At 52.1% G+C, this 18514-nt stretch overlaps 1 protein-coding gene across 3 annotated transcripts in view; it reads right to left on the reverse strand.

Annotated features, from left to right (window-relative positions):
* Window positions 1–4142: 4142 nt before the first annotated feature.
* The window catches only part of Kctd15 (potassium channel tetramerization domain containing 15), a 17885-nt gene continuing 3513 nt past the window's right edge, over window positions 4143–18514 (reverse strand). For all 3 annotated transcript variants that reach the window (XM_023721654.1, XM_023721652.1, XM_004636729.2), the window contains exons 3-7: window positions 17334–17426; window positions 16529–16704; window positions 11515–11659; window positions 8320–8625; window positions 4143–6954 (exon numbers count right to left, since the gene is read on the reverse strand). In XM_023721654.1, coding sequence (XP_023577422.1) covers window positions 6796–6954; window positions 8320–8625; window positions 11515–11659; window positions 16529–16704; window positions 17334–17399 — 852 coding nt within the window. In that variant the 5' untranslated portion in view covers window positions 17400–17426 and the 3' untranslated portion in view covers window positions 4143–6795. The remainder of the gene's footprint in view (window positions 6955–8319; window positions 8626–11514; window positions 11660–16528; window positions 16705–17333; window positions 17427–18514) is intronic.

The raw sequence follows: 18514 nt of genomic DNA on the forward strand, positions 1-18514 counted from the left end.
GGCGGCTGTGAAGTGAAGCCAGCCTGAGAACAAAGGAGGCTTTGCAGAGAGGGAGGCACCTTCTACTAAGGCCTCGGGGCCTGGGGAAGTGACTCACTGCGCCCCGGGACGGACCCACCCATGGGGGCTCCTTGGGGCAGAGAATGCAGCTCAGCTGCCCAAGCCTCACAGGGTGGGGTAGGGGTTGTCAGGCTCAGGCAGGGAGTGGGACTTAGGGGGAGAGGCTTTCTCCAGCTTCCCTCTCCCTGGGGACCTGGTGTGTGTCCAGCCCTGGGGCCTCGGTGCTGGCCCAGTGCCTCATTAGGTACTGCCAGGCAGGGCTGCTGCCAGTGCCCGCCACCGCCTCTGCTCAGGGCTGTGGGCGTGGTTCCCTCCAACAACCCGCTCCCAGCAGGGACTAGAGTTTTCCACCTCCCTACATAGCCACGTTCCCCCCGCCCCCCCCCCCCCGTTACGGGGGCGAGGCACCAGTGCCACCCGAAAGTGGCGTCCGGCTGTCCCGGAACGCATGAGATGACAACTTGCTGAGAACTTGGAGAGCCTCGCTGCACGCCCTGGCTTCTCGGGCAGTTGGGCAATTGCACAATCTTCTTTCAGTTATTCTCTCTAGAGTGTGTAGCAACCGGGCGAGAATTCCAGGGCCATGTATTTACTCGTACAAATCTGCCTTCCTGCTGTTTGGCTGCCGGGCCAGGCGCGGCTCTGTGGGCCCGGGGAAATGGGGGTGTGTTCGCGTCCAGGAGGGCGTGGCCCGCGTCCGCAGCCCGCAGCCGAGCAGCCACCCTGCCCTGCTGGTGCAGCCTGCTGGTCCCAAACCGCAGCTTCTTCGGGAGCCCTGGACCAGGGCCAGGACACCGAGGAAGAAGCTCTGGTGACATTCTCGACATGGGCTTTGAGCAGCAGGCTTGGCCTACAGCAATTCCAGCTAGTGACTCTCTTCTTTTCTTTTCTTTTCTTTTCTTTTCTTTTCTTTTCTTTTCTTTTCTTTTCTTTTCTTTTCTTCTTTTCTTTTCTTTTCTTCTTTTCTTTTCTTTTCTTCTTTTCTTTTCTTTTCTTTTCTTTCTTCCTTTCGTGGTATTGGGAATTGGTATTTTGTCCTGAACTATATCCCCAGACTTTTTTATTTTGAGACAGGCTCTTGCTAAGTCACTAGGTTTCCTCACTAGACTGAGGTTGGACTTGTGATCCCCTTGCCTCCCGAGCAGCCAGGATTATAGGTGTGCACTGCCATGCTTGGCACAGCCAGCGATTTTTGTGTAAGGAACGTCCTGGGGTCAGCTTCTGATGGCCCAGCTGTTACTCTTGGGCCATCGCTCTGGGTCAAGGAAAGGCATTGTCCTGCTTGGCCCTGGGGCCAAAGGACGGCTGTCAGGACTAGCTGTCTCAAATGATGGAAATAAAGACAAAACTCCAAATGCAGCTGGCCTTCAGGCCCTGTCCTTTGTGCTTTCCGCAGGGAATGTCCTCGCCTCTTTCTCTGCACCTCTCATTAAAATTTCAGAGATGCCTCCTTCACTATGGAGACACCAGGGTCCAAGCCTGGGAGACTGTTGGTTCCATAAGTAAATCTAAGAATTTAGAGTAATCCATGTTTGGTGTCATAACAAACTTGGAAACTCTGATATGCTTTTTCTCCTGGATAACATTACAGAGCCTCAAGTAAATACTTGAAAGTAAATAATTAGCCTTGTGGACAGTCACCTGCCAAGCCCCTACAGTGGCTGGCACAGGCTGGCCAACCATAACTGGAGCTTGCTCTCTCAGTGCATGGGGGACCCTTGGATAACTGATGCACAAAAAACTGTGGTCACCTCTGTCCACCTTTTCAAGGCATAGTGTTCTGACTTGTTCCAAAGTAACATAAATTCTACCCAATACACCCTTCCTTTGAAGGTGGAGTTGGGAGTAAGAGTGGTGTTGACAGAGACACAGGAGGCTTCATTCTTGTGGGCAAACTGCGACCAATGGGCAGGCATGGCTGGACACATCCTCAGGAGCAGCCTTCCCTCGGCCTGGGCCCCTCCTCACTCTGCCTGGCACTTGGGTCTGAAGAGCTCACCATAGTCAGGTAACCTCCATTTGTTCAGTTTTTGGGCTTGCGGGAAAGGAGCCGCCATCCAGAGCTCCCAAGTAAGACTCAAGGGTTAGCGTAGGAGGGGGTGTGAGGAAAGCTCATAGAGACAGGGTCCTGGACTCACAGAGCGCATGGTGATGAGAACTGAGGCCCCGGCTGAGAGGTCCATGGAGAATGAGGTCAAATCCCTGGATTGATCTCTCTGTGTCTGTGTCTCTGTCTGTCTATGTGTCTGTCTGTCTGTCTGTTCCTCTTTTCTTTCTCAGCACTGGGGATTGAACCCAGGGCCTTTACACTGAACTACACCCCCTTTTTTTGTTAATGAGATAGGGGTCTTGCTAATTTGTTCATTGGCCCAGATTGGGCTCAAACTTGTGACCCTCCTGCTTCAGCTTCCCTCAGTGCTGGAATCACAGGTGTGCACCACTATGCCTGCCTTCAACCCTCACTGGATCTGCATTTTGTTTGGGTCACCTTAGAAAACTGTGATGCTTCTGAGAGAAAGCCATGGCTAGCCTTATTCCTGGCAGGAAGCTGCCTTTAGCTGCCACCAACCCCTTTTTCAAGGTTATCTGTGAAGTCCTCTGGAGAGCATCAGGCTGTCCAGAATCCATTGTCAGAAATGAGTTCCTGCCAGAAGAGAATTCCGGAGGGAGTGTGCCTCTTCCTCCCTGCCCAGTCAATACATTTAACAGTTTTATCTAAATACAGTTATCACGGTATAGTTTCCTTCAAGCAGGTGCCCTTGACCATCTTCCTCAGATCCAGGCAAGGTTATGAAATAAACCAGGGAAATCATCTTGGGCTTTACGTTGGACATTAGAGCTTTATCTTTTTAACTCCTTTGTAGGTTTCCATGGATACCGACAATAAACTTTGTTTGGTCTAATGAGAAGTCTCACACTAATAAAGGCAGGAGTTGCATTCGACAATACACATTAAAATCATTTTCTCCATACTTAACAATTAATTTGAAGGGCATCCATTTGTAGATAATTTAAAGCCTGTGGCAATAAACAGAGCAGGCTTCTCTCCTACATAGGGACCCACATACTTTAGTGTAGCTACCAAGTTAGAGCTCCCACCGGCCCTCGCTCTGCAAGGAGCCTCCTCCTTCAGGTAAGGATCGAGCGGAGCCCAGAAACCCAGATGTGTCTTCATCATGCAGGAGACGAAACTAGTGTTACGTGGCTGCCTTGGCCTTCGCCCGCCTACCTTAAATTCAACTGGTCATGGCCGTCACTCTGTGGCTCGAGGCTAGCAGCTGCTTTCTCTGGCTGTCAATTGTCCTTCCAGCTCAATCTCCAAATGAAAACTAGTCTACTTCCAACTGAAAGCCCCTTGGCAGCTCCCATTTTTGGATGTTTTATCTTGTCACCTATCATGTGTGTCTTAGTGTATCTTCCTGGGCTGGTACATCCATTCACCTCTACCCTGCCAGAAGAGAGGTCCGGGCTAGATGGAATGAGGCCGTCTTGGCAGACAGCATTCTAAGGGGAACACAAATCTGCCTCTTGGGCAGAGAGGGAGGGCAGGTTCCCCTGCACTTGGCCAGCAATGAGTCTCCTCTTGGTCAAGGGTTTAATGGACCTACTTTTGTTTCTCTAGTGCTCACATGTGGGCTTTTTCTGCCCCCTTCTTAAATATATTAGTGGCTTGACTCACACATGGATAAAACTAGCACAGTGCCAAAGGTCCCCTACAAGCTGAGCCCTGGAATCCAGGCCTGGGGCTTTGGGAGAGATGCAGAAGTCCATGCCCATTGGCCTCACTCTTGGGCCAGACAGCAGGGTACATGGCAGCGTTGTGGCCATGCAGCTGCTCAAGATCCATCCCTCGTCAACGCTCTCAGGTCAGGAAGTTACGGGACTCAGACTTGGGTGGAGCCAAGTCCTACATCATCACACAATTGTGCCAGGGGACCTGAGGGCTGCCTCCGTGGACTAAAAGCAAAGCGCTAGAGCTCTGTGTCATTTATAAAATAGCCTTTATTTATTCTAAGGAACATAGATAGTAGCTTAAAAAAACACGTACACACTTCTTAAAAGCTATTATTCATGTTGTGACCTTGCTTGGAGCCCATGGGATCAGGACAGTGGGGAAGCTGCCTGCTGTGGCTTTGCCTGCTCTCTGCACTGACAGAGGTTCGGTGGGGGGAAAAAGCGCTGGCCCAGCTCTCCGTCCAGTTGCTTATCATCAAGAATAGTTTTGGGGTTTATGGAAGAACAGAAGTAACACCGATACTACTAGTATGTTATCAAAAGATGATTTTATACTCATCCCAGGGAATGTAAAACTGCTTTAAAGAATGGATATTTTGTAGCTACTGTTTATGGAGATTAGGTGTATTAGAATAGTAGCATTAGAGGAAATTAGGATTTCCCTACACTTTCAGAAATTCCCCAGTTGATGTAAAATCCTTTTCAATTTTACTTAAAAAGAAATCATCACATTTAGTAGTTACCACACATACACCCCCTTCTTTCAGCGCAAAAAGATGGTTTGAGAATGGTAGAGAATCTTGAACCATCAGCACCCGCACTATTACGCCAGAAAAAAATCTATAAACATTCAGAGCATTGAGCTGTTTTCACAAGACTTCCTTTCTAATAAACACAACACTTTCTCCTCCTCTCAGATGTGAGCCTGATGCCAGATGCAGAGGTGCCAACTGTGGGCGCATTGCTGGGCAGAGGAGAAGCCTAGCGAGTTTGTCCAGCAAATTAGATTGCACAGTGGGCTGGCGTCTGCTTTGCAGCCTTGGCCGGGAAGCTGCTGCTCCGTGCTCCCATGGCCTGAGGCAGGTGGAGGCTGGTGGCCCTGGGCAGGTGTGTAAAAGGGTCCATGTGGGTTAGAACACAGCCTGGTAGAAATACAGGCTTGTTAAAATTGGGGGTGTATGTGACTTGCTGGCTCCCTCAGCAAGAGTTGCGTGGAGACCCTGTTTGCATGGCTCATCTTCAGCTGGCCCTATGGCTCGTCCTGCACACCGGCCTAGGCCACAGCCTGCCACCTTCTCATACCATTGTGTGGGAGTCTAAAGAGAACGTCACCTGCAACCAAATGATGGGGAGAGAGAAAGCCTCTCACATTTAAGACTGGGTTTCAAAGCCCCCGGAAACCTGCCTGTCTGCCCGTTTGCATCTGGTTAGGGACCGTGAATCAGAATTCAGAATTTGTGCTGCCCAGAGGGGACAGGCAGAAGCCGTGAAGAAATACCCAAATGCAATAAATAACATGGAGCTCAGGCCCCTGGCCCTGCCCCTCCCCCAGCCAGTGCTGCCGCTTGCTCCTGGCTTTGAACTGAGGGAACCAAGGGAGGAATTCCACCCCCAAACCTCCCTGCACATCCAATGTGGGCGGGCAACCAGCTGCTGCTGCTTCCGCACAGGACAGAGCCTCAGTCTTTTGCTTCGTAGCATTGTTTATGGCATGAACGAGGAATGTAATGTGTTTACACAAACACATGACAATTGTACATCAGCATCTTTACAATATTAAAGGAGTCATATACAAGTCTACAGGCATTATACACAGGGTGCTGGCCCAGGCACCCCACCCACCAGTCCTCCGCATTTTCTCCAGGGGGGTAGGGGGTAGCATGTGGGGAACTATGACAAGGCCCAAGGTGTCCATCTCTGGGCTTGCTGTCTGGGGGTGGGTCTGAGGATCCCCGCAGGGCTGTCCTTGCTGGAATCCAGGGTCTAGAGCATGAGGTATGCCTGTGTCCAGTCTCACCACCAAGCTAGTAGAACACGTTTAGCTAAAACTCAGTGTGAATATTAGTGTGGGAAAAACGAGCTGGGGGTGGCTCCCTGAGCTGGGGACCCAGAGGATGCTGCTGACATACAGGCCTCTTCATGGGGAGGCCCATTCCTGAGGTAAGGTGCAGCCCCCACAGCTGGTCTTGTGGGGACAGACTTCTCTAGGGGCCCAGGAGTGAGCGCACATGCACGCACACACACACACACACACGCACGCACGCACGCACACACACACAGACTGGGAGCTCCTGTGCCAGAGCAGGTCAGGTGACCTGCTGAGCACAGCCTGAGCCCTGGAAGGCAGCAAAGAGAGTCTGAGAGGGTTATGCGAGCCATCCTCACCCCCTTCCCCCCTGCAGCCCTGCCCCCTGAGGCCTCTGCCTCAGCTCCGAAGCACTGTCACACCCACACACACCCCCAGCTCCCCACAGCTCATCCACGTGGGCCTGCTGCATGTCTGAGAACTGAGCACCAGATGAAGAAGCGTTGGTCCTTGGAAGCCTTGCTGCCTTGCGCAGTGACGGTTACTTCCGTTTTAAATACTGTAGAAAAATAAGCCATCTCTGACACAAGGAGACCCGCCAAGTGTCCACCACACAGAGGAGACACAGCTGCTCCGGAGAGCTGGGGATGCCTCTGCTCACCGTGGCTCGGCAAGCAGAGCCCTCTGCACCTGACCACAGGGCCAAGCAGGGAGTGGGGGAGCTGGCAGTGGAGTTCTGGCCACGGCATCTCTGGCCACAACAGTCTTTCAGTGGGCACGCCGCCAGCTTCCCATATTCTGCTGCCATGACGCCTGAGGCGCTGGTGCCCCTGGGCCGACTTCAGACTCTACAGCCCCAACCTCAGTCTCAAGCCCACTGCTAAGCTTGCACAGTCAGAACTCCCCAGCACAGTTTCCAGGTTTCTGGGAGTGACCCCTGGGTGAGGGGCCTCAGGTGGGCACTGAGGCAGGGCCTAGTCCAGGGGCTCCTGCTTTATCCGGACGGCAGTGGGTGTGGGCTGTGGTCGCCGCTCCTCCCGGCAAAGCACATACTCGCTGAACTGGGAGGAGTCCACGCCACCTCCGCAGGACGCAGCCACGCTGAAGCCCCTCTGGAAGAGCCTTTCCAGGACCTGCCAAGGAAGAAAGTGGGATCAGCAGTGTCCAGCTGCCTGGCCTGGCTGGTGGTGGCTGGGCCCTGGCCAGAGCTAGCTACCTTACGCTGCTAGTCTCACTCACTGACAAAGGTCCCTGCTCCCCCCCAGCTGGGGTCTACCACAGGACAGACAGGTTCAGCCGGACCCATGTGCAGCCCGACCCAGGGGCCCCCTGAGTTATTGGACCTGGGTGTGCTATTCCACCTGGGCTACCACCCTGCTGCCCTTAGGGTACACAGCCTCCGGATTTAGAGAAGCAAAAAGAGCCTTTGGGCTGCCTCTCTCTTCTCTAGGGCGTAACCAGCACACACATGGCCCCAGGCACCCTATCAGTCTCTGGTCACAATAATGGAAAGCCCCTGCCCCCAGCCTCTGGGCAGCCACCTGCTTCCCTGAGCTGAGAGTCCCAGATGCTTTCAGGCCCGGGGGGCCTCATCAGCTCTAGGAAGCTCAGGGTAGAGAAAAAGGGGTTTTGTCCTCCAAGCACGAGTCTCTGCAGGCCTCCCAGAAGGTGTGCTTGCGCCTCTGCAAGGGTAGGCTCTGGTCACCGTGTCTGACATCTGTATCTTCCAACTAGCAAGTGCCAACCCACAGTCAACGGAATGTGTGCAAAGGGGCCTTTTCCCCACAGTTCATTCTAACCAGATCCCAAAAATATAAGTCCGCCTGTGCCTACGGTGGCATATGCCTGGAATCCCAGAGCTCTGGGAGGCTGGGACAAGTGGATGAAAAGTTCAAGTCCAGCCTGAGCAATTTAGTGAGACCCTGTCCCAAAATAAAAAATAAAAAAGTTCTGGGGACATCGCTTAGTGCAAGCCCCGATACAAGGAAAAGATGAAAAAGTTTCCCATTGCTGCTTAGAAACTAGAGCGCCATTCCATGTGAGCGTCTGAATCCTCTGACTCATCCAGGAAAGCCCAGGCCAGAAATGCTCTAGGCAGTGGTTGAGTGCCTGTGGCCCCAGGTCCGCAGGGTGAGGAAGGGGCTCCAGGCCTCTGTCCCACCTCTCCTGGTGCCTGAGTTTAATTTGAATCCAAAATCAGACTCTGGGTGTCAAAGAAGCACACTTGGTTGAAAAATACCCTGGGCCATTTTTATAGAACATCCTTTTGGGAAAAAAGAAAAAGTACAGATCAATTTTTTTAAGTCCATCCCCCAGGCTCCATCATTTAATTATGAGCGGGACATAAATTATGCATCGACACATTGTTGCCTTTTCTGTAAGATGGCACCGAGGGCTTCGCCATTTCAGGGATGGTGCCTCCCTCCTGTGTGCTCCCTCTGTGCTCCGAGGTGCGGCAGGAGACGCAGTACGCGGTACGCGGGGCCCACAGCCCTCACCTGCACAGAGTTGAGCCGGCAGTAACCATTGAGAGGGAAGCGGATGACATGCGTGGGGTCCTGGTTCCAGCCAGCGTTGACCGAGTTGCACATGACGTCTCCAGTCTCGGGGAAAACCTCTTCGATGAGGGCCTTCTCACCACTGAGCGCAATGCGCTCACCCAAGTCCGGTGTGACTCGCACCACCAGGCAGTCACAGGCCCGACTGCGACGTCGCTGCTCCTGCTCCTGCTGCCAGCGTTCCAGCTCCCGTACCATGGGCTGCAGCTGGTAGTACCGAGCCTCCTCATACAGTAGGCTGAAGTCCTGTAGACACGTGGATGTGAGGTTAAGGAAGGTGGTCTGTCCTCTCCACTGGGGTGGGGATATCCCCTTTCTGCAGGAACTGTGACCCATGTAAACTGGGATGGCTGTCCCCATTGTACAGATGAGCAAATGAGGCTCAGCAGGAGGTGTGCAAGTCTGAGGAATCTAGCTGCTGTCTGCTGTGCACAGGCCCTTCCATCTGGCCCTCAGCACTGGGTGGCTTCATGCTCCTGGGACAGAAGCTTATCGCAAAGACCAGGGAGCTACACTCCAGGACCAAGAGGCTGTGCCTATGCCTGGGACCTGCTGCCTTCTTAGAATCCTACCCAGATAAGACATTCAACTGGGCATTCAGCCTTCACCCACCCTAAAAGAGCTCATAGCCCAGAATGAGACAAAAAAAAAAAAAAAAAAAACGTCTGTAGCTCTCCATGAGTTGGAATTCAAGTATCACTTACCAGTCCCAAGATCTGTGAAACTCATTGTACCTTCCCTGAGCCTATTTCCTCCTCTACGGAACGATATAAACATCCAACTCAGAGGAGAGTGAGGATTAAAGAACAAGACCCGTCCAGAGCCTGGCCTTGTGCCTTCCCAAGGAAGCACAGAGTATGACAAGGTATCTTAGGAAGCTACCTCTCAGCAGGCAGCCCACTCCTAGGCTGTGCAGGATCACATAAACTGTTCCTCAGCTCTGATACTGCCCCCCCCCCAAATACACAGTGACTCATATCAGCTCCAGCCCTGAGTGGCCTGGGCCTGTGACTCATGCCACTCTTTGGGGGTCAACAACCAGGGTTGGCTGGGAAGCCTGAGGGACCCTGGAGGAAAACCAAGGAAGCCCAATCCCAAAATCAAGGGTCATAAGTCCCTTCTACATGTTTTCCCTTCCCTGTGGAACTGCCCCAAGGGAGGCTCAAGCCCTCCTCTTCTGGGCCCACCATCAGGCAGGGAGTACTCCTGACTACGCAGAGATCTCCCAGGGCCATCACTCACCAGCTCCTAGAATTTTACATGACATCTGTACACCAAACTACTCCATTTCTCCTTACAACAGGGTCACCTCCAGGTGATCCTCCACCAGCTTGTCCATGAAGGAGTAGGACACCAAATGCCCCCAGCCTCTTCCATTTGACTCAGGCCTCAAGGCAAAAGCTGAAGCATCCTCCCCACCCTACTTCCCTGCCAATCCGCACCTACATCCTCTCCCTAAAAGCAAGTCCCTGCCTTGAAGGGGCCCATTCCATAACTGGCTTCCTGCTCACACCTCCTACCCTACCCACATCCTTGTCTACCCCAGATCCAGGGCAATCTTTCCTACCAGCAAATCTCATTATTCTTACCCTCCTCACAGCCCTCCCAATGCCTGCAGGGTAAAATGCTGAGCCTCTCACCGAGGTCTTGATATCAAACAGCAGCTTCCCTGCCTGCTGGCCCATTCCTGGCTCACAAGACCCCAGGCCTGACACCTCTTCAGTGTGGGAAGGAACCAAGCCTGTGGCTACCACCTTCTCCCCAAGGCTCATACCACTGGCTGCCTTGTTCCTCTGTCACCACCCAACAAAACGTCCCTTCTTCCAAACCCTCCCAGCCAGCTTCTCCATTCACTCTCAATTCCTCACTGTTCTCTTAATGAGTGGTCGATTCTTGGTATAATCACGGTCAACACCCATCTTGACACATACCATAAGCATCGTGAGGCAGGACCCATGTGTGTCCTTGTGTAGTCAGCTCAGGATTGGTTGTCAGCACTCAGTAAATGAGTTTAAGGGAAAAAAAAGCTCTGGGGCTATTGGTCCTCTGAGGAAGCAATTAAAAAAGGAAGGACAGACAGGAGCCTGAGTAGCCCCAGCCTGAATTTTCTTCCTCCTATGATTCTTGGTTCTTAGAGGGACTCAGACTAAGGTGGGAGGGAGGAACCAGCTTAGTTACCCAGATAGGCTTACCCTGAGAGCAGGAGTCAATTCTGTTTAAAAGGTATATGTCTGGGCTGGGGAGATAGCTCAGTGGTCTAAGGGACTGCCTTGCAAGCACAAGGACCTGGGTTTGATCCCTGGTACTGCATGCTGTGCCAGCCAGGGAGGCTGAGACAGGAGGATCACTATGAATCTGAGCTGCATAGTAAGACCTTGTACCAAATAATTAAATAATTATAATTAATTTTTTAAAAAGGCGTTTGTTTGGTTCATTAGTTTCCCCCTGCAAATTCCCAATCAGGAATGGATTTGGGAACCCCTAACTTGTGTAACTCTTAACACACAACAGTCTTAGTTATGTTTTGTGCCTAGTTGTCCTTCCAAAGCCTCATGCAGTTCTGGGACAGACTTCTAGGATTTGTGATTAATTCGTGAGCCAGTGCTGGGATTATGGGTCTGAGTGCTCCCCTCGGCCTGGGGCAGGTAGCCTGAATGCCACATAAGGGAGACAGACTTGCTCTCTGTTGCCATTGTTGCCACTGCTCCTCCCTTTTGCTCTTGTTGTTTTTTACCCACTGCCATGAAGTGCTGTCCTCTGCCATGTGCCACTCTGCCTTGGAGCCAGCTAAGTACGGACTGAAACTTCCACAAACTGTGAGCTAAATAAACCTTTCCTTCCTGAATTTTGGGTGTTGAGTACTTTGTCCCAGCAATGAGAGAAAAGTAACCAAGACAATCTTTCAACATGACAAACATTAAACTGGGGTATGTACTGCTGCATAATTGCTGTTACACCCTGATAAATAAGCTAAAAATGTGAGAAAAAAATTAGTTTAGAAAAATTGATGTAGCCCTCGGCTTCATTGGTTAACTTTTTATGGTTGCCATGACAACCGTGGGTCCATTTATTAAGTCACAGCATCCCCTGTGTAATGCCACAGCACAGGTGGCACAGGGGAGCTGCTGGACTTACCTTGAAGTCATCTGGGAGCAGCAGTTTGGACGTCCGTAGAAAGCTCAGGACATAGCGGAAAATCTCCCCATCCCGGTCAATGAAATAATGTTGCTTTAAGCTGTCCAGAACGATGGGTTCAGTGCCATTGAAGAGGCGGCTTATTCTGGGAGAGACAGGCAAGGTGTACGCAGGAAGGAAGGGGCTGGGTCCAACTGCCCTGTCCTCATTAGTGCCCACCCTGCCTCGAAAGACCACACTTGGGCAATGTAGAGACTGCACCAGGGCTGCCAGCTCTCTGCACAAACTGGGCCAGCCTGACCGCCATCATACAGGACACAGGAACAGTCGTGAGCACATGCTTCCTACACACACAATCCACAGTGGGACAGGGACATACCCAGCTGTACACACCAGCCAGCTAGCTGACACGTGTTACACCAAGAAAACTACAGCAAGATATACATGGTGACATAAACCAGTCACGGAGCTGGTACGGGTATCCTCACCAGATAGTCATCCAAAAACCACACGTCGACCACCCAATATCCCAGCCAACAGCCACACACGTGATGAACATAAGTAAATCAGCCAACATAGTCACTGGGGTCACACAACCTTCTCACTCAACTCTTGTCACCAAGTAACAGACACAGCACTCAGGCTATAGACATAGGTCACACGGTCCTCTGCCTTGCAACTCACAGATCTTAGGCAGCCAGACACACACTGAGAAAGGTACACACCAGTTACCACAAGCCACCCAGAGATAGAAAGTCACCAATACCCTGCAGCCACTCAGGGAGACACAGGGGCAGGCGGAAGGTACAGCATACATGCATGAGTGGCACAGTGCACACGCACACACACAGACTAGTGCACTGTGAACACACCAAGCACGTGAGCACAAGCATTCACACATGCCACAGCTTATACATACTTGGTAGGGACCAGGACTAGAAGGGAAGACAGTTGCCAGCACCCTGTCCTTGGAAGGACAGTGTTTCTAACAAATGTAGGGTCTTTAAGAAGCTCTCAGGGACCCCTTGATCCTGGTCTCTACCCATTCCAAGGAGGAGGAACCAAGCCTCAGAGCCAGGGCTCACACATCCTCAAAGCCCAGGTCAGTGAACTCTGGTCCACAGCCCTGCTCTCCCAGGCTGTTTGAAGTCACAGAGGGTTTCTAAGCCAAGATCTTGGCCCAGGAGGGAGTGATGGCACTATCAGACCTTCTCCTTTGGTGACAGGAACACTCACTCACGTGAGGACTGGGGACTACCAGCCTAGCTTGCATAAGTCGGGGCCAAAATGCCCCACTCTACCTGCCGCCCACCCCACAGCCCTCCAGAGATGTTCCCATAGTCCCAGTACCCTACTTCTCCATCTACTCCATGCCGGCTCTCCCAAGGCTCTACCCTACTGCTCTCACTGTGCACACAAGGCACATTAGCTGGACAGAAACTGAGGGGCTCACAGCCTCTATATCCCCCTTAGCACCTAACTACAGCAAACCACGCTCTAGTGGCCTGGCACACTCAAGGGATCAGCCATGGGTATTTTCCCAGTACAGGGTAGCGATGTAGTCACCTGTCCTCATTTAGAGACATACCCAGCCCCCGTGTCAATGGAGCAAGATCAAGGGTGATGCTGCCTTAGGGATGAGCCACACAGGTTGGGCCAGTGGCCAGGTATGGAGAGGCTTACGTTGTTGGAGCCAGAACAGTGACCACCCAGATACTTCTTGGGGCTCCAAAGGCCACTGAACCCATGAGCCTCCCTGGCCTGGTGCAAGTGGTCCCTGAGGACATAGGCCCAGCTGAAAATCTCTGTGGGTTCCATGGTTTACTGCAGCTTTCAAAGTGGCCAATGCCTGACCTTCTAGAACTTAGACATGCAGCTGTCAAGAGTGAGGGCCACCCGGCATCTCTGGAGACAGATACGACTAAGCAAGGCTGCCAGGTGCTGTGGGCAGTGGTAGACAGACATGTGAGAGGCCGTACACAGCCCTGGCAGCAAGAAGTAAGGGCCACAGCCACAGGTGAGTCAGCAAATCTGAAGCCTCAGCCTGCCTGGGAACTCTCCCCACGTTCCTGGCTGAGCTCAAACTCTGTGCAGCAAGCAGTGTGCTTGGTCTGGCTGAGTTCCAAATCCCTCTGCTGTCAGGGCTGGCTGGGGCTCCAGAGTATCCTGCTGGCCTAGAGGACTCTGGATCTACCCATGCCTGACTGGTTCTAGATTATCTCATGGCTCAGGCTCTGTTACAGGAGCAACTGGCAGCCAGGCATCTCCACATAGCACCAAGCTCTTGCATGCCCCAGAATCCGAGCCTACCAAGGATATGGAGAGGCTGAGGGTGGGCTTGAATAACCACCATGAAGGAACCTCCAGTCTCTTGCAAGGTCTTAAAAACAAGCTCCAGCCATGACATCCTGGGTTCTGTTGGCGGCTCTGGGTCTCTGTGGAAACAGCCACAGGCCACTCTTTGAGGGGAGGCTGCACAGTGTGGGGGGCACCAACTTCAGAAGTCCTCTGTGGAATAAGTGGATGAGTTCACATTTCGGCAGCTGGGACCCTCAGGGACAAAAAAGGCACAGTCCCATCACTGGCCTCTGGTGTGAAAAGAAGGCATCAAGTCTTCGTTTTCTTTTTTAAAAGCGCTGGCTCCAATTTCCTGATGTTTCAGAGTAAGGTTTTATTAGTTCTGAAGCTCCCGGCCATTTCCGTTTGCTGCTCTTCACATCTAGGATGGATGTCAATATGGGGCTGTGCTGGGGGGAGCTAGGTGATGTCCAGCAGGCAGGACAAAGGGGAGAGGCAGAGTCCACTGTCAGCACCAGGTAGCTGTGCTGGCTGAGGACCCATTACTCCTCCTGGGGACGTGCCACCTGGCCCTCAGCACTCAAGCTGCTTGGATGAGTGAAGAACAAGAGGCTGAGAACAACACTGTGGGCACAGGGACCTAATGGGTGGGTCCTCTAGCTCTCACAGTACTGCCTGGGGGTGGCAGTAGGGGACAATGACATCCACAAACCCTCTGGGTGAAGGATTAATCTATTTTTCCAGAACTGTTGAAAAATAGTTTTAAATTATAGCAACCTACTAAAAGAAGAATAAGAGAGATCCAAGAGGCCCTGTCTAGCACAGCTCTACAGTCCACTTCTCAGACCCCAGATAACCCCTGTCCTCTGACTGTCCCATAGGTCAACAAAGCCCCTAGCCTCTAGGCCAGAGCTGTAGGCTCTATAATGAAGCAGAAGCAATCCAAGCAGAACAACAGATTCATCTGGAGCTCTAGCCCTGGGAAAGAATGCGGACTGCCAGCCCCTCTGGGCACAGCCTGCCTACTGAGCTCCCACTTGACAGATCATGGGGCCATGGGAGGCTTAGTTTCCCAGCAAGACCACATATTCCACTGCAAAGCAGGGTAAGGATGAGCCACACCGTGGCCTGGGAGGGAAACGCCAACCCACCCCTCCCCATGCCCAGGCAGCTGCCCTGAGACAAAATAAGCAGGAGGCCCTCTTATCTCCCCCTAGGCCTGGGCTATGATTGCTCCAGAAAGGCAAACGTCTGATTTCAGAAAACACTCTACCGAGAGGGTTGTAAGCAAAGATTTTATGAATCTCACTCACAAACATCATCAGCCGATTAAGGGATGATCTATCTCATACAACTCAGGAATGCCGCAGAAGGCAAAACTGAAATTAAATAAGCAGAATCTATCTCCCACCCTAGGCAGGGCTCTGCAAGCGAGCACACGGGCTGACTCGGCCTCATGGTTTCTGCCCCTCCCAAGTCCCAAGTTTGTAAGGGCAGCACATGGAGCCTGTCAGGCTGAGGGCATGAAGCCCCAACCACCAGCTATACTCCAGATTCCCCAAGTTCTGAACTGGAATTTTGAGGGGACACCACTGTCCCTGCGGAGGGCCCCCCTTGGCCCTGAATGAGCTCTGAAAGTAGCCTGCCTTGCACATTGTAACCTGTGGTCTGAGTGACCACACCAATGACAAGGCAGCCTGACAGAGGAGCTCCCCAGAGACTGTCACCTGGTATTTAGGGAATTAGTTCTTCTTTTAAATGTGTAAAATCAGGGTGATGCCCTACAGCCTTGGCTCTGCCACTTTTCAACCCTCAGTGGCCCCAGAGAATGGCGGCCACAAACCACTGCAGGCTCGGCAAGCAGCGCAGTGCTCCAGGAGGTGCTCAGAGACACGGCCTAGCTCCATGAGCCCTGCTACCATGCCGGCAGGAATCCTGGTCCACCCACAGGAGAGAAACATCCAAGGCCACAGCAAAGGAGTCAGCAGCACTCAGTGCCTTGCTTGGGCCAACATCAGCAGTGTGGGTGGCTCACTGCTGGGCAGGGAATTGATTACAGACACTTTAATCTACTACAGGACATGAATCTCGGGCTCAGCCACTACCTTGAATATTCCTGAGAGTCTTGGAACACCCAGCCAGTCACTACAGCAGCTATCTCCAAGGGACTCCTGCTAGTGCTTTGGGTTTGGCAATGGCCAAACAAAGAGGGAAAACTGCAGCTCCTCCTCCTTCCCATTATGTACTTCCACAACAGGAAACAAAATTAAACACTTATACACGCACATGCAGGCATATTCACACATGCACACCTCAAGATGTACTTGGCCTTCTTGGCTCACAAGTGATGCCGGGCAGAGGCCAGTTGAGTCCTACTCAGAAAGAACCTGAAGGTTCATGAGATTCCCCAGCTAGTTGCTGGCCAGGCTCAGGGAGGGCTGGCTCTGAACAAGTCTAAGCCTCTGTCGGTAGGTTGGGCCCTCCACCTTGCAAGATCCGTGTCACTAATGCAGGGTTACAAACCCCGTTCTGAAGCTTCCTTTAATAAGCAAACTCAGCTTCCCAAGCCTTAGCTCCAAGGGTCTGCATCAGCCCGGACATGTTGGAAAGCACACTGTGTTGCAGCCGGCAAGCAAGGCAGACAAGCCCTGCTGCATCTGGCTGCAGATGCTATTCCTTACCACCACATGCCTGGCACTTGGAGGGCTGCTCTTACCTGGAGTCAGGGTATTTGGTGAGCGTGGCCAGGCTGCTGGTATACATGTGGCCACCCACATCGATGTGCACAGGTGCATTGGACTTGGTCAGCTGAGCTGGCAGTGGGATCCCCTGGGCAGCCAGAGGAGACACCGGCGACCGGGTGAGAGACAGCCGGGACATATTTCCTCCCTCCTGGAGACAGAAACAAGGCAAAAGACACAATAGTTTTTAAACAACACAGCCATGCGCTCCCTTTATTGTGAGTGTGATCACAGATCTAATCAGATCACTTCTGCCTGTGCCTGATCACATATTCAGCTGACAAATTATGGCCACCACTGTAATTAAGTGTATTTGCATCATTTTCTTCAAAGTACCAGGGGGAAAACGAAAGATGCTTATTAGCAATAAGAAATCAAGAAAAAAAATTTTCAAGGTGTCAGCCTCCAGGGGCATAAAACAAACTGCAAAATTCTAATTAAAGGTCGTGGGCTTATGTGTTAGATGTGAAATATCCCCTGACAAACGAATCACCAATTTGTGAATTGGGATTCAGGGGTTTTTGCAAGTTTGTCTCTGTAACAAGACACCTCTAAATTAGTGACTTCCTCAGCACCTAAGGCGTTGGGTTTTATACATGTAGTAAATTTCACATCAAATTAAGAGCATTTTTGTTTCAAAAAAAACCCATAATCACACAGCCAGTCAACAGTCATCTCTTAAGTGCGGGGGATGGAGAAAGGGCGGCCAGCAAGCAGGTATCCCAGAAGAGGGCAAGGAGGGGGCAAACAGCCCGGAAGCAGCCCACCCCACAGGCTCACCGCGGTGCCAGCGCTGCCGTGTGTGTGAAGCGAGGACCCACTCGGCCGCTCCTTACGGTGAGGCATCTAGGCTTCCATCGCTGCCCAGAATATCTGTGGGAGGCAGCGACAAAATCAGAGGGGACTTACTTCTCAGCAGTGGTGGGTGCCAGGTCTTCCCTGGAGTCAAAGATGCTTAGATTTTTTTCCTTTCTTCTTGAGCACTGGGAATCCATGTGCACCAGGCAGCCTTCCCAGATTCCACCCACCACTACACTTGACTCCACACCCCAAAGCAGACCCCCCAGGCATTGCTTACTGTGTGTACACACGCATGCGCGCGCACACGCGCGCGCGCACACACACACACATATGTTTTCTGGGCAGCTCCATGTCTGCTAATTCGGCTAATGACAGTATTGAAACATATGCTCACCATTATTGCCCCAAAATGTTTCAGAACAAATCTGATTTTCCTGGTATTTTGGTTTAGAGCCATGTTACCAAGCGTGTCTCCTCTTGCATCAGTGGAGAACCTTGCGGACTGCAGCTCAGGAAAGATCCCCCACCCTCTAAGGGCCAAGGAGCCAGGACCTCTCTCCACTGTGTCAAGATGCAGTTTGCAAGTGGTAGAGCACAGGAAGCCTCTTTGAGCAGGATCCAAAGCACAGAATTGAGGGAAAGTCACTTAGGAAGCTACCTCTCTGTGGCTGACTCTCTCAACAGCAGAGAAAACCTGTCTTTGTTTGCCTAGTCTGCACTTCCCAGCTTTCCCGCAGACCCTGAGGATGGAGTTGTCTGTGCCTAATGTATTCCAGACCCCCTCAGGATCACACACCCTGGAGGCATTAGAGAGCTGGCCAGACAGCCATCAGCAAATGGAACCTCCCCCCCTTCCCAGAGCTACTTTCTTCAGTGCCACCGCCACCTGAAATAAAACTGCCCCCTCCGTCCCAAAAAGCCACCCCCACGGTACTTTGCAAGGTGCAAACAGGAAGCGTAGAAAGTGGTAGGTTTCTGCATCCCTTTCCACTGACTTGGGTTATCTCAAGGGGAGGGAGGCTTCACACACACACACACACACACACACACACACACACACACACGGCTTCCACAACCTGACCTGGACTTCTCTTTCTCCCTCCTAGGTTTAACCCTTAGAGAGCAACACAGAAAGTGGTAGGTTTCTGCATCCCTTTCCA

Source organism: Octodon degus, unplaced genomic scaffold, assembly GCF_000260255.1.
Source record: "Octodon degus isolate 3935 unplaced genomic scaffold, OctDeg1.0 scaffold00083, whole genome shotgun sequence".
In the NCBI taxonomy this organism is placed as follows: Eukaryota; Metazoa; Chordata; class Mammalia; order Rodentia; family Octodontidae; genus Octodon; species Octodon degus.